The 15,315-nt window shown below is 45.2% G+C and overlaps 1 protein-coding gene across 1 annotated transcript in view; it reads right to left on the bottom strand.

The window, feature by feature from the left end:
• The window catches only part of LOC101395744 (coiled-coil domain-containing protein 180-like), a 60,881-nt gene that overhangs the window by 21,399 nt on the left and 24,167 nt on the right, over positions 1–15,315 (bottom strand). Inside the window, exons 16-23 of the mRNA XM_087419486.1 lie at positions 14,529–14,568; positions 13,967–14,400; positions 12,472–12,701; positions 8,789–8,964; positions 6,814–6,994; positions 5,273–5,419; positions 4,504–4,648; positions 4,201–4,317 (exon numbers count right to left, since the gene is read on the bottom strand). Coding sequence (XP_087275612.1) covers positions 4,201–4,317; positions 4,504–4,648; positions 5,273–5,419; positions 6,814–6,994; positions 8,789–8,964; positions 12,472–12,701; positions 13,967–14,400; positions 14,529–14,568 — 1,470 coding nt within the window. The remainder of the gene's footprint in view (positions 1–4,200; positions 4,318–4,503; positions 4,649–5,272; positions 5,420–6,813; positions 6,995–8,788; positions 8,965–12,471; positions 12,702–13,966; positions 14,401–14,528; positions 14,569–15,315) is intronic.

Below are 15,315 nucleotides of genomic sequence, written 5' to 3'. Positions count from 1 at the left end.
TGAGCTTTTCCCCTTAGACTCTCCCCACTAAGACACAACAAAAAGGACATTCATATACCAACAGAGGACATTCACGTGACGCAAAAGACGTCTGAGAGACCCACACAGCCATACATCTGAAGGTGAAGGTGCTGGTACTCCAGGAGGAAGTGGAAGGAGGTAAGGAGAACTCCTCTTCCTCCCCAACAAGAGTAACCCTGGGACCGGGACCATGTGGCTCTCTGAGAGAGAGCGGGGAGGGGCAGCCCTCTGCAGGAAAACCGTCACTCTCCAAGTTCTCTCACAGCCTGTGGAACATTCCCATATGGAAGGGACTGAACTGTTGCAGGGTGCCTTCATCAAGCTAGTATCTCAGGAGAGCAAATAGCGAGGGAAGGGGGAGAAGACCCCAGGCAAAAGAAAGAGCCCCTCGCCCCGCCTAGAGCACCAGCACAGCTGGTCAGCCAGAGCGCCCACAGATCGCAGCAGACTCAGAACACACAGCTCTTAACCCCCACCCAGTGGCGGCAGGTGGAAGCTGTGACCAGATACTTTCAGAATGAGGAGAAATAAGCCCAGGCCCTCAAGCAGTATGCAAAAATACATTAAATCTCCAGACCAGACGGAAAATGACAAGCACCCAGAAATCAATCTGGAAGGCACAGAAATTTATAACCTAAATGACAGGGAATTCAAAATAGCTATCATAAAAAAGCTCAATGAAATACAAGAAAATACAGATAAACAACTCAATGAAATCAGGAACTTCTTCACAAAAGAGATTGAAACTATAAAGAAAAACCAATCAGAAATGTTGGAGATGAAAAACAAAATGGAGGAGATAAAGACAAATCTGAAATCTTTAAAGAAAGAGCTGACAATACAGAAGAAAGAATTAGCAATATTGAGGATAGGAATGCAGAAATGCTCCAGGTGGAGGAGGAGAGAGAACTAACACTAAAAAGAAATGAAGAAATTCTCTGAGAAATATCTGACTCAACTAGGAAATGCAACATGAGGATTATGGGTACTCCAGAGGGAGAAGAGAGGGGAAAAGCAGCAGAGGGCTTGTTCAAAGATGTAATAGCTGAGAACTTCCCAAACCTGGGGCAGGAGCTGGAAATACCAGTGAATGAAATCAATAGATCCCCTAACTATATCAACATGAAAAGACCCTCTCCATATAGTATATAGTAGTAAAGCTGGCAAAAGTCAATGATAAAGAAAAAATATTAAGGGCACCAAGATACACACACAAAAATAACATACAAAGGAATTCCTATCAGGCTCTCAGCCGATTTCTCAGCAGAAACTCTACAGGCTAGAAGAGAGTGGAATGATATATTCAAAATTCTGAAAGACAAAAACTTTCAGCCAAGAATATTCTATCCAGTGAAAAAATCCTTCAGATATGATGGAGAAATAATAACTATGCCAGATAAACAAAAGCTAAGGGAGTTCACTGCCACAAGACCCCCACTACAAGAAATGCTCAAGAAGGCCCTCATGCCTGAAAAAAGAGAAGAGAAACAGGATACAAAGCTTTGAGCAAGGAGAAAAATAGGTAGACAAAATCAGAAAAATTGCAGCTCCCTATCAGAACAGGTTAGCAAATGCTTAATTATAACATCAAAGATTAAGGGAAGGAAAACACCAAAAATAAATATAACCTCATCACTTTAAACACAAACTCACAACACAAGATGGAATAAGTTGTGACAATAATAACTTAGAAGGGGAAGAGGAAAGGGAAGGAATCGACTTAGTCTAAGGAAATAAGAGGCCATCAGAAAATGGACTAACTCATTTAGGAGACGTTTTATACAAACCTCAAGGTAACCACTAAACAAATAATCAGAACAGAGACACATATGATAAATAAAGAGAAAATTAAGAAAACCATCATACGGAACTACCAAACTGAATTGGTAGTCCAAAACACACAGGATGAGAAACAAAGGAAATGCTAAAGAACTGGAAAATGAGTGATAAAATAGCAACATTAAGCCCTCATATATCAATAATCACTCTAAATGTAAATAGATTGACTTCTCCAATCAAAAGACACAGAGTAGCGGAATGGATTAAAAAGAAGACCCAACAATATGCTGCCTCCAGGAAACACATCTCAGCGCTAAAGACAAACACAGGCTCAAAGTGCAAGGATGGAAGACAATACTCCAAGCTAATGGCAAACAAAAGAAAGCAGGTGTTGCCATACTTAAATCAGACAAAGTAAACTTCAAGATAAAACAAGTAATGAGAGACAAAGAGGGGCAATACATAATGATAAAAGGGACACTCCACCAAGAAGACATATCACTTATAATGCACCCAACATAGGAGCACCAAAGTACATAAAGCAACTATTAACAAACCTAAAAGGAGATATTAACAACAACACAATAATAGTAGGGGATCTTCACACCCCACTTACATCAATGGACAGATCATCCAGACAGAAAGTCAATAAGGAAATAATGGACTTCAATGAAAAACTTGATGAGATGGACTTAATAGATATACAGAGAGCACTCCATTCAAACACAGTAGATTACACATCCTTCTCAAGCACACAAGGAACATTCTCAAGGATAGACTATACGTTGGGAAACAAAGCAATGAGCAGAGGATATGAACAGACATTTTTCCAAGGAAGATATACAGATGGCCAAAAGGCACATGAAAAGATGTTCCACATCACTAATCATCAGGGAAATGCAAATCAAAACTATGCTAAGATATCACCTCACACCCATTAGAATGGCTATAATCACCAAGACAGAAAATAACAAATGTTGGAGAGGTTGTGGAGAAACAGGAACACTAATTCACTGTTGGTGGGAATGCAAACTGGTGCAGCCTCTATGGAAAACAGTATGGAGAGTCCTCAAAAAATTAAAAATAGAAATACCTTAAGATACTGGGTATTTATCCAAAGAACCTGAAATCAACAATCCAAAGAGGCTTATGCACCCCTACGTTCACCGCAGCATCATTCACAATAGGCAATATGCGGAAGCAAACCAACTGTCCCCCCACTGATGACTGGATGAAGAAGATGTATATATATATAATGGAATACTACTCAGCCATAAAAAAAAGACAAAATCATCCCATTTTTAACAACATGGATGGACCTGGAGGGTATTATGTTAAGTGAAATAAATCAGACAGAGAAAGACAAACACCGCATGATTTCACTCATATGTGGAAGATAAACTAATACACAGAGGGAACAGTTTGGTGGTTATCAGGGGGAAGGGGGTTGGGGGGTAGGCACAAGGGGTGAAGGGACGCATTTACATGGTGAATGACAAACCATAATGTACAACTAAAATTTCACAATGTTATAAACTATTATGACATTAATAATAAAAAAAAAGTCAACACATCCAGGAGAGGAAAGCCATCAAAAATGGTGTTTTTGAAGAATCTGTAAAGATTATACAAGCTTAAAAAATTATAAATTTTTATAATTTATAATTCATAAATTATCGATTCATAAAATTATAAATTATCATTATAATTTATAAATGTATAAATTATAAATTATTATAAACAGCCCCCTTCCCTAGTGCCCACTGCCCTGACTGTCGATCCAGCACCAGGAGCCCTGCTTGCACGGCCCTGCTGACCAGTCCAGCCACCTCTCCAGCCTCATTGCTCCCAATTTCTCCCGCTCCAGCTCTCTCTCCTCTTGGCTCTGGCCCCTCAGGATTTTTTCATGATCTCTCAGGACACTGCTCCCTCCCTCCTGCCTGGCTGGCTCCCACTTCTCCATCCAGCCTTGGGAAGCACCACTTTCCCAGCCCAGGTTCAATCCTCTCCTCTCCGCCCCTCACATGACCCTCTTCCCCTTTTGTCACCCAGATGGCCTATTCATGGTGAAGGCCATAATTTCTGGTGTCAGTCAGACCTGGGTTCACGTTTTGGCTCTACTATTGAAGAGTTCTGTGTTCTTGCCTAAGTCACTTAATTACTCTCTGCTTCGGTTTCTTGACCTCTAAACACAGTTAATCAAAATAAGTCTAGTAGCAGGGTGCATGGTGCTTAATAACTCAGTGAGTGCCAGAGGCTATTATGATTTAACCTCTGTCTCCCCGGCTGCAGTGCAGCTCCACCCTCAGAGAACACAGTGGGATCCAGCACCTGGGACAGTGCCTGGCGTGCAGGCGTGTGTGATAAACATCTACCAGATGAAGAATGAATCCATCCTACCTCACACTTGATGTTCACCTGCAGATTTGTCAGCAAACGCTGGATTTTCTCTATGAAAATAAGGTCCACAGACAGATTATGGAATTTACTTTCAAACTTGTTGATGACATCATTGGCCTGTAAAGAAATATAAGAAGTAAAGGAAGGGGGGCTTAATTTGGAACTTTTGGATTTTGGAAGCAGAGGGGACAGCTTCAATTAATGGTTGGGGCTTGACTGGCTCGTCAGGCGATGAGCCGGGCGTCCACCTTGTAACCGGGGGTCCTGGGAGCCTGGCTTGAGGGCGGAGCCAAGCTCACCCACCTGGTCCAGGTACTCGCTCTCCATCTTTTCCATGTTGATCATGATTAAACTTTCAACAAACTCTATCCGGGAAGCTTCCTTCTCCAGTCGATGACACAGGGAGTCAATTTCTTCAGGAGAAAAGTTGCCTCCCTCTGAAAACAATCTGAAAATAATTTGGGAGAAATAAAAGCCACTGATCAGACCTGAAACTTTTCACTCATCCCAAATACTGTGGTTGACAAGGCTTTAGATTAAATGTACAAGGTCATGGTAAAATGAATGCAGACAGTCCAATCAAAGAAGCAGGGAAACAACCCAAATACCCATTGGTGGACGAATGGATAAACGAAATGCAGTAGACATGCACAGTGGAATATTATTCAGCCTTAAGAAGGAATGAAATGCTGACACACGCTACAACATGGATGAGCCCTGAAGACATTATGCGCAAAAGGATAAATATTGCATGATTCACTTATATGAGGTGCCTACAGTAGTCAAATTCAGAGACAGAAAGTAGAACGGTGGATGCCAGGGGCCAGGGGAAAGGAGAATGGGAGTTAGTGCCTAATAGGTTCAGAGTTTCAGTTTGTGAAGATGAAAAAGTTGTGGAGATGGATGATGGCGATGGTAGCACAACCATGTGAATGTACTTGATGCCACTGAACTGGACACCAAAAAATGGTTAAAATGGACAACTTTAGGTTATGTATATTTTGTCACAATAAAAAATTAAGGAGAAACAAGACCACCCCTCAGTAGAGAAAGCCCGGATGCTGGCTCCCACCTGCAGTGCTTGATGAACTCAACGTTGGTGAGGCGAAGCTTGCTCAGGCTCTCCTCCAAGTACTGGCGGAAGCTGCGCAGGGACACCTGGACAACATCGATGTAGCTAAGCAGCTCCTGGTGCAGTGTGCCGCTGAGGGTGACCAGCCTGGGGGGCACGGGAGGGGAGGGTGGTGGCCTGGACGTGAGCAGGCAGCCTGGGAGGCTGCTTGCGCTCCACACGCTGCATCCAGCTGGGGGGCCACTAGGACCACTGCCCATCTTCTCTGGGTAGAAAAAGGGGCATTAGAAGGAAGTTCAAAATGCCAGAGTGTGCAAGACACAGCGTGGAACTCTCAGTGTGCTGGATCACAAGGCATCCCTCTCCTCTCTCTGGCCCTGCCACCAAACTGGTAAGAGTCCCCAGGTCTTATTGGGTCTCCTCGCCTCCAGTACGCTTTCGCTAACTCCCAGCAACGTGGCTCCTGTGCCCTTGTACTCTCCCAGAAGAGTGCCCTGCAAGTTTCCTCTTTACATCCGAGTCCACTCTAACAGCTGCCTCTGGTGAACCTGATCGCCTTGCAGACACCTGTGAGGGCTCCTCACAGTAACAGTACCTGACTGAGGCCTCTCTGGGCATGCAAGAGTCTCCATCTCAAATCCCTGAATGGCCTCCCTAGAACCCCTTGCTCTGCCCTAGTACACCCCCCCAGCCGAGCCAGGCCAGGGCTCCTTCTCTGACGGGAGAATTCTGCCCCTCCCTACCTTCCTCCACCCCAGGCACAGGGGCATCCTGCAGGAAGCTCCTCCTGATTTCCCCTGATGGAAGAGATCTTTCCCACCATGGACATTTTGGGGCACTCGTTTGCACTCTGAGCATGTGCACCATTTTCTCTGTCTGGCTGCTCACCCTCTGCCAGTCCCAGTGCCCAGTGCCCAGGCCCAAACCCAGCCCCCAATGGATAGCCCCAGTCTCAGCCCCAGCGCCCAGCACCTAGCCCCCAGCCCAGCTCCTATTCTCAGCCCCGGCCCCAGTGCCCAGCCCCCAGCCCCTAGTCTCAGCCCCAGTGCCCAGCACCTAGCCCCCAGTCCCCAGTCCCAACCCCAGCTTCCAGCCCCTGACCCCGGCCTCCAGCCCCCAGTACCCAGCCCCTAGACCCCAGCACCCAGCAAGCATCCCCCAGTCCCAACCCCAGCCCCCAGCCCCAGCTCCCATTCTCAGCCCCAGCTCTCAGCCCCAGTGCCCAGCCCCCAGTCTCAGCCCTAGCCCCAGAGCCCAGCCCCCAGTCCCAACCCCAGCCCCCAGCCTCCAGCCCCCATTCTCAGCCCCAGCCCCAGCGCCCAGCCTCCAGTCCCAACCCCAGCCCCCATCCTCCAGCTCCAGATAGATGTCTCACATGGTTGGACTCTTACTCTTGTGAAAGAGGTGACGTGAAGAGAAAAAGTTGTCAAAGGGCCTGAAAACGGACTCTTTTATCCACCAGGGAGAGACCACTCCTTTGAGAGCAGCCACCTGGTTGGGACTCTAGGGCCCGGAGGCCAGGAGACTCCCAGGGCCCTCACCTCTGGCTCTTTGTGGCGTTCAAGAAGATGTGCTCCATGTCGTAAATCTTGCGTTGGAAGTTTTTGCTCCTCACGTTTAGCTCTTCTTGGAACTGGTGGAACATCAGGTTCTCCTTCTTCAGCGTCTCAACCACCCCAGCACAGTGGCTGTTCAGCCGCTCTTGGTGAAGCAGGAGCTCAGCTGAAAAAAGGACGAGGGGAGCTGAGGCCCTCTGGGATCCTGAGACACCTCAGGACATTCCTTTCCTGGACTGTGACGGCTGCCTCTCTCAGGCCAGCTGCAGAGCAGGGACCATTCAGGTCAAGTCCCTTATCCTGCCCCCACCCCGCCCTCACCAGGGCTTGGCCTGGGAATGGGCGCAGATCTCAGAAAGGCCAACCTGAGACTGTCCCAGGGTCTCTAACTGCCTGGCTGTGAGCAGGGAGGTCCCCACCTGCAGCAGAAGGGAATGAGCCTGCGAAATGGAGAGTCCCAGGGGAGAAACCTGGGGGCACGTGGGATGAGTAGAGGGTGTTGAGGAGGGCGGGGATCTCGGTGAGAGGGTCTGGGAGAAAATAACCGGCACAAAAGTGGGCAGTCAGCTTTGTTCCTTTATTTCAGCGGATATTCATTTACAATGAGCCTGAATTCCACCGGACTTCTAAGTAAAAAGAAGCAGGATTTGGCTTCAAGAGCTCCATCAGAGGCCTTCAGAGCTAGCACACAGCCCCAGGTCACCCCATCTGACCTTCCTGCTGCCTGGAGCGGTGAAAGTTCTGTGGTCCCAGCTCTGCCAAAATGAAGGGTGCGACTCTGGGACGTTGTTTCTTTGGCCTCGGTTTCCACAGTGTGCATTGGGCCAGACACCCAGACAAGGGGACGGAAACCAGCCTTCAGGGGGCATCTTTATTTGTATTTATATTTAACACACACATTTTCCGAATGAAGACAATGAGGTTCCAAAAATCAAGCAGGTCTCCCAAGGCCACAAGCATTGGGACTCTCGGCCAGGTTGTCTGATTCCACAACTCTTTCACTGCCCCAGGCAACGGGAGATTGGGGGGGTGGGGTGGAGGCTCTGCGAGCTCTAAAGGTCTGTGATGAAGCTTGAAGTGTGACACGAATGAAAACCCGACAGGGGCCATTGAAGGATCCAACTAAAAGTGTGTCCCCTCCATTAGGTGCCTAAGAGAGAAACGGCACCTCTTTTTTTTTTTTTTTTTAAAGATTTTATTTATTCATTATTTCCCCCCAAAGCCCCAGTAGATAGTTGTATGTCGTAGGTTCACATCCTTCTAGTTGCTGTACGCGGGACCCGGCCCCGGGTTGGACAGAGATGTGGTGCCTCGGGGCGCGCCCGGGATCCGAACCCGGGCCGCCAGCATCAGAGCGCGCGCACTTAACCGCCAAGCCACGGAGCCGGCCCACGGCACCTCTTTTTAAATGTTGTAAATTATAAGTTGAGAATAACGGCTACCAAGTTTGGAGCTTGTACCAGGTGCTCATGATTCCTCATTGTACCATTTCAAGGAGAGTTAATTACCACCACCAACATCCCCTCCGCCAGGTGAGGGAGGGATCAGAGAAGAAGTCAGGTAACCCACCCAGATTCACACAGCTATAGAGGTTGAGTCTGATAGCTCTGACACTCCTGAGCTACAGGCTTGCCTCTGGAGCATCCACCATGCAGGTATGTACCCAACAGGAGTGTGAGTAGATCTGGGATCCACACACTAAAACAGGACAATATTCTTCATTTCAGCATCTAACACCCTCTTTTTAAAAAACAATTAAGAAAGTTTCAAATGAGGATTCTGAGTACTACCTTCTCCGCCAGCCTGGGAGGTGCAAACCATCACCCACATCTTTCATGATGTGACGACAACATTCTAAATGTTGTTTGGTGCAAACTGGGGCAGCTGATGAACTTGGAGCTGTGGTGGCATAGACACTAGGGGTCTGGGGGACGGCGGCCTTCCCAGGCAGGGTCTCTACCTGCTCTCACGTTGTAGATGTCCTTTTCAATGTGCTGGGCTCTTGGCTGGTGCAGGTGCAGACGCAGCTCCAGTTCTGAATGCAGCTCATCAATCTTGGTGGCCATGATGACCCGGGCATTGACGGCACGTTGGTCAAACCACTTCTCTAAGTGCTCGAAGAAGCCAGCTCGAAGTCTGAGGGACAGACCAGTGAGGGTCAGCCCTGCCAGCAATCATGACCAGGGAGAGATCTTTCCATATTGACACAGTGCTTCCCCCTTTCACTCCTTCTTTATTTTATTTCCCGACTACACTGTATTTCTTTTCCATGTCCGGGTGGACCATCATTCATTTAACCAGACTCCTGCTGGAGGACACTGGGTGGTTTCGAACCATTTCTTCTTACGAAGAAGGCTGCAATGAATAACCTTGTACATATGTCAAGTGCAGAAGCATTTCTATAGGATAAATTCCCTGAACTGGAATTGTTGATCAAAGGCTAAAATACACGTGCAATTCTTGAAGATGTGGCCAAACTGCTTCCATCGCAAGGCAACCTGAACTCCCATCGACAATGAACAGTAACTCCTATTTCTCCATAGCCTCAGAGTGTATTGTCAAACTTTTGAATTTGATAATTTTGTCATGTTATGACTAAGACTGAGCATATTTTCATGGGTTTAAGACTATTTAAGTTCTTTTTCTGGTACTACCTATTAATATCTTTTGCCTATTTCTCTATTGTGTAGCTGCATTGTTTCTTATCTCTTTATATGGGGCGTCTTTACATATTGGGAACACGAGGTCCTTTGTGATATGAGTTGCAAATATTTTTCCAAGTTTATCACTTCTTTTTTAAAATGTATGTATTGTTAAATGGCCATGTATTAAGATATCAGTTCTCCCTAAATTTATCTATAGATTCAATGCAATAATAATAAAAAAAAGCTCAGCAGATATCTTCCTATGGAAATTGATGAGCTGATTTCAAATTTATATAGAAATACAAAGGGCCAAGGATAGTCAAGACAACCTTGCAGAAGACCAAAGTTGATGGACTTATACTAACAGGTATTAAGACTTAGTATAAAACTACAGTAATCAAGCAGAGTGAGGTGGTGGTGCAAGGATAGACACAGAGAGAAACAGAAAAGAGGCTCAGCACAGCAGTGGGGAGAGGAGAGTCTTCTCAAATGGCCTGGGTTATCCAGCTATCCAACTGGTTATCCCTATGGGAAAGAAATGAATCTGACTCCTATCTCATGCATAAACAAAAACAAATTCCCAGTGGATTTTACAACTAAATGTGGAAGTTTAAAACAATAACATTTGTAGTAGTTAACATAGGAGGATATTTTCATGACCTAGTGGCAAGCAAAGATTTCTTAGATAAGATAGAAAGTACATTAACCCTAATGAAAAAATTTATAAATAGGACCTTATTACAAATAAGAATTTCTGTTCATCAAAAGATACCTTTAAGAGAGTAAAAAAATGTGGCCCAGTGGTGTAGTGATTAAGTTTGCACACTCCCCTTTGGCAGGCCAGGGTTCGCTGGTTCAAATCCCGGTCACGGACTGATGCACAGCTCATCAAGCCATGCTGTGCCAGCATCCCACATACAAAATAGAGGAAGATGGGCACAGATGTTAGCTCAGAGCTGATCTTCCTCAGCAAAAAAATAAAGAGAGCATAAAAAAGGCAAGCACAGAGGAGGATGAACATTTTGCTACGTATTTACCTGACAAAAACCCCATATCTAGGGTAGGTAACTAACTCACATAAATTAATAAGAAAAAGGATAGACAATCCACCAGAAAAAAACGGGCAAAAGATTTGACTAGGCATTTCACAGATAGATAACCAAATGGCCAACAAGTATATGAAAAGGTGCACAACATCATTATTCATCAGGATAATGCAACTTAAAACCACAATGAAACACTACTACATATACACGACAATGGCTAAAATAAAAACCGCTGACAATACCAAGTGTTGGTGAGGATGGGAAGCAAATGGAACTCTCACACACTGTTGTAAACTGTTAAAAGAAAACCACTTTTGAAAACTCTTGGGTAGTATCATTTGGTTGTATTGCCTCAAGATGGACACACATGTAACTCCACGTCCCAACAATTCCACTCTTAGTTACATATCTAACAGACATATAAACATGTATTCACCAAAGGACTTGTACAAGAATGTTCAGAGTGGCATTGCTGGCATATTCCCAAATGGGAAACAACCCAAATGTGCATCAGTAGTAGAATGGATAAGTAAAATGGGTTGTATTTTTTCTAATGAAATACCATACAGAAATAAAAATGAGCTACAGCCACATTCAAAAATGTTTGAAACTTACAAATATAATGAAAGATGCCTGACATTAAAAAGTACATTCTGTATGATTCCATTTAAATAAAGTTCAAAAACAAGCAAAAGTAATTCAGAAGTTAGAATATTTGTAATCCTTGGGGAAGAGAGGGCACTGATGTGGGATGGGTACATAAGGGGGGCTCCCGTGGAGTTGGTAAGGTTTATTTCTTGTGGGTACTGGTTACCAGGTGTGTTCCCTTTGGATAATTCATTGAGTGATACACTCATGATTTCCATACCTTTTGGTATGTATGCTTCAACATGAAAATCCAGTCAGTTGGATCCAGAACTTTTTTCTTAGTTAGTCCCAAGGCCAGATGGCATAGTGTTTGGTTCAAGACTCTGGAATTGCAGGGTCTAGATTCATATCCTCAATCTAACCACTTCCTTTCTTGAGATCTTGTCCAAGTTACTAACTCTCTGAGCTTTAGTTTCTTCATCTGTAAAATGGGCTAATTATGGTACCTCTCTCATAGTTATTGAGGGGATTAAATCCTCTCAGTAAATATTAGCTCTTGGGTGGTCTTTGCTTTTCTTTGTTCTATGGGCCATGGAGAAGACCAATGATGGCCCGTGGAAGAGGATGGAGAAGGATGAGGTTCAAGTCAAGAGACATTTGTGAAGTGAGATGTAGGGAGGTTGAAGGAGAAGAGTCCAAAGGCCTGACTTTACTCCTTCTACTCCCTGCCAATGTGTAAACATGAGAGGTAGAACCGGGTTGATCTCTAGCTGGTTAGTCCTAGCTATGACATCGTAGAGTCAGGAAGGCAATGGTATTGCTATCCTAAAGCCAAATGCAAATTTCCACATTTGGTCCAAATTCAAACACGAAGGCCCAGAAATTTGGGAGTCAGGGGAGGTAAATTCTCAGTGGTAGAATTATGGGTCATTTCTATATTCTTCATTGTACTTTTTTTAATTTTTAATTTTCTGCAATAAATGTGTCACATAGAACCAAATACCATACTGCTATCTTTATACCTATGGTTTATATTTATATAATTAAAAGAAAAAAAAAGAAGAAACCCTAAAATTACAGGTATGCCAGGATCTGGAACCCAGAAACATCTCACAGAGAAAACACTATTCCTTATGCACGAGGCCCAAGGCAGCAAGGCATCCTGGGACAGGTGGAGGGGGTCACTGTGACTGCAAATAATTCCTGGACATTTGCTCTTTTTTATGGTATTTCTCATCTCTACCCTCAATTACCTACATATTTTCTTTTTCCAGGTGAAACTAGTCCAATCTTTTGTTTTAATATTTTACCTTGTTAATAAAATGTAGGATAAGAGCATGAATATAGAAGAGTTTTCCACTCACTGTTTCTTAATTTCTGAAACCAGTCTGGATGGAATCATCACTTGTTCCAGGAACTTGGCACTGGAAGTGTCACTGATGAGAATGGCAGAAAGGTTGGACTTGGGCCTCTTGTAACTCTCTTCTTCTTGTTCCAGGGGTAGGAAGACAAAATAAGTGTTTCCACTGGAAGTTGTGAAGGACTCCATGTTCTCATGGGAGACCTCCCCCAGACTCTCTTCCTGGGCTTTGGCCTAAGCAGAAAATAAGACTTTAGACTTGACATCATCAAACAGACCTGTGGATCCCAACCATAGCTTCCTCGACATCAGAGGTTGTAAACCTCTGGGCTAAATCTTGCCTATAACTGTTTTTTGCCCATATCGTGCTTTTAAATTGGGAAATTTTAAACTGGTTTCTCTTAAAAACCAGAAAATCCGGTAATTCTGAGCCTACATTTCCACATGGCATTGTTGGCTGGACCTGAGTTAATGGCTGCACAGTTGCCATACACTGAATGTTGGTGTCTCTCCAAAATTCACATCCCCAGTGTGCTGGTATTTAGAGGTGGGGCCTTTGGGAGGCGATTGGGTCATGAAGGCAGAGCCCTTATGAATGGGATTTAGTGCCCTTACAAAAGGGACCCCAGAGAGCCCCCTTGCCCCTTCCATCATGTGAGGACATAGCAAGAAGATGGCCATCTGTGAACTAGGAAATAGGCCCTCACCAGACACCAAATCTGCCAGTGTGTTGATCTTGGACTTCCAGCCTACAGAACTGGGAGAAGTAAGTTGTTTATGTTGTTCTGTTTATGTAAGTTCTGTTGTTTACGAGCCACCCAGCCTGTGGCATTTTGTTGCAGCAGCCCGAATGGACTCAGACAGTAGTCTGCACCACTTGTCACTATTTTACACTTGGTCTCCAGCCCTCTTTTCTATTACATGCCTGTGAGCATTTGACTTTGGGATCCCTGCTCAAAAAGAAGTCTCGTATGCCAGTTCTTCCATAGCAATATAGGAAAAGAGTCTTTTGCAATTTCAAAACGATGGAATGCAAGTTACTGTTCTGTGAGTTTGAATGTTTTGAGGACAAGATTTATTAATATGAGAGTCACTTCCTTGCACTCTAAAGAGAGCTCATATGTGGATCTTTTGTGTTACACAACCGGAGAATGGGAAGAGAGAAGGAATGGAGAGGCTAAGTTGATCCATACAATAAAGGGGAGCTGGGAAAAAGAGAGAACCAGGGAAGGACGAGGAAAGCCATATAGTTGAGGGGTGATTTCAGAGTAGGTTGCAGGATGGGAGGTGAGGGAGGAAGGTGAATTTTAAAAAGCATTGCTATGAGATAAGAATTGGATCCTTATTGGCAAAAGTGAGAGATGTGCCTATGTTTGTAATTCTTTATATGCACCCCAGTGGGGACTGTGCTACTGGGGACTCCAGCTTGTATCAGGGATACACACAGTGAACATAGCACACTTTCCCCACACCCAAGAATGAACCCATTGCTGGTCTACCTCATCCATAGATAAACTCTCACGTTCTTCCCTTTCCTCCGACTCTTCCTCTTCCTCCTTCTCCCCTTCTTTGTTCTCCTCCTCCTCCTCCTCCTCCTCCTCCTCCTCCTCCATCTCCTCTTCTTGAACCATCACATTTTCCAGTTTCAGGGATGGCTTTAAGGAGCTGTCTCTTTCAAGCTGCTTTTCTTCTAATCCCTGAATAGAGTCCTCTCTGGACTCATCCATCTCGTCACTCAGTACAGATTCTTCACGCTGGCTCCCTACCAGCCCTTCAGTTGTGGAGGACTTGATTTCCTGATCTTTTTCTTCTTCCATCTCTTCTGCTGGCCTGGGGGAACTTGTCCCTCTACTGATGCTTCCCTTGCTTTTGCTCATTTCTACTTGAGCCCTTTGTTTTCTCCTTCTCTCCTGGAAGTGCTTTTCATGTGCTTCTGTTGATGACCAACCCCAAAGAACAAGGAAAAGCAGGTTACCAATGGAGCCTGGACTGGGCCTCCCTAGCCCACAGGGACACAGAGTGAAATCAGGAAGAATCAGACTTGAATTGTGAAAGTGTTACCTGGTTCCCTGAACTTGAAGATGACTTTCCCATCCAAGTTCTACAAGGAAAACACATGACACAGAGTGAGCAGCACTGCCTTCCCCCGGAGCACCACTGCTAAGGGCACCTCTTCTTTTAAGTAAAAGGACTCACCCTTCCCTCTCAACATCTGACACGGGCCTTGACCTTTATTTCACTGGGGTGATCAGGGTTCTCCCAGTCCAGGGAATCAGTGTTCCTTAATCCGAAACAGACTAGCAAACCCTTTCATCACACAATGTGTGTCAACAAAATAAAATCTCATTCTGACATATTTTTGGTCACGATCTGGGGCAGAGCAAGAAAGTATAAATTGAGGGATATAAACAAAGGGGCTGGAATCTGCTGCACCCAGCGCTGGATGCGAACATACAGAATGAACATGATTTACATGGTACGGGAGCCCTTTGTGAACCCTCCAAATTCCCTGTTTCACAGGCTCTGGACGAAATTGTGGATGTGGTGTGTCATGGATAAGTGTGGGCTGTGGAGTTTGCAGGTCTGGATTCAAATCCCAGCTCCCTACAAGCTGGGTGACCTTGGGCAAGCCCCTTCAACCCTGTGGGGCTCAGTGTCCTCCCTTGCGACATGGAGATCATAATAACGTCAATCCTTTAATCCAGGCAACCAGACTGATCTCAAAGGACAGATGGCAGCTCACCTTCCGATAGCTTGAGCTCCATCTCCACCCAGCTGCCACGGGGAGCATTTACTAGCAACTGGAGCAGGGATCCCCACCGAGAGGAGGGATTCTCTGAGGAGCTGG

The sequence above is a fragment of the Ceratotherium simum genome, chromosome 29 (assembly GCF_057802395.1).
Source record: "Ceratotherium simum simum isolate JZ-2026a chromosome 29, ASM5780239v1, whole genome shotgun sequence".
NCBI lineage: Eukaryota > Metazoa > Chordata > Mammalia > Perissodactyla > Rhinocerotidae > Ceratotherium > Ceratotherium simum.
Note: the sequence above shows the minus strand (reverse complement) of the source record. Positions and strands in the feature narration are given on the sequence as shown.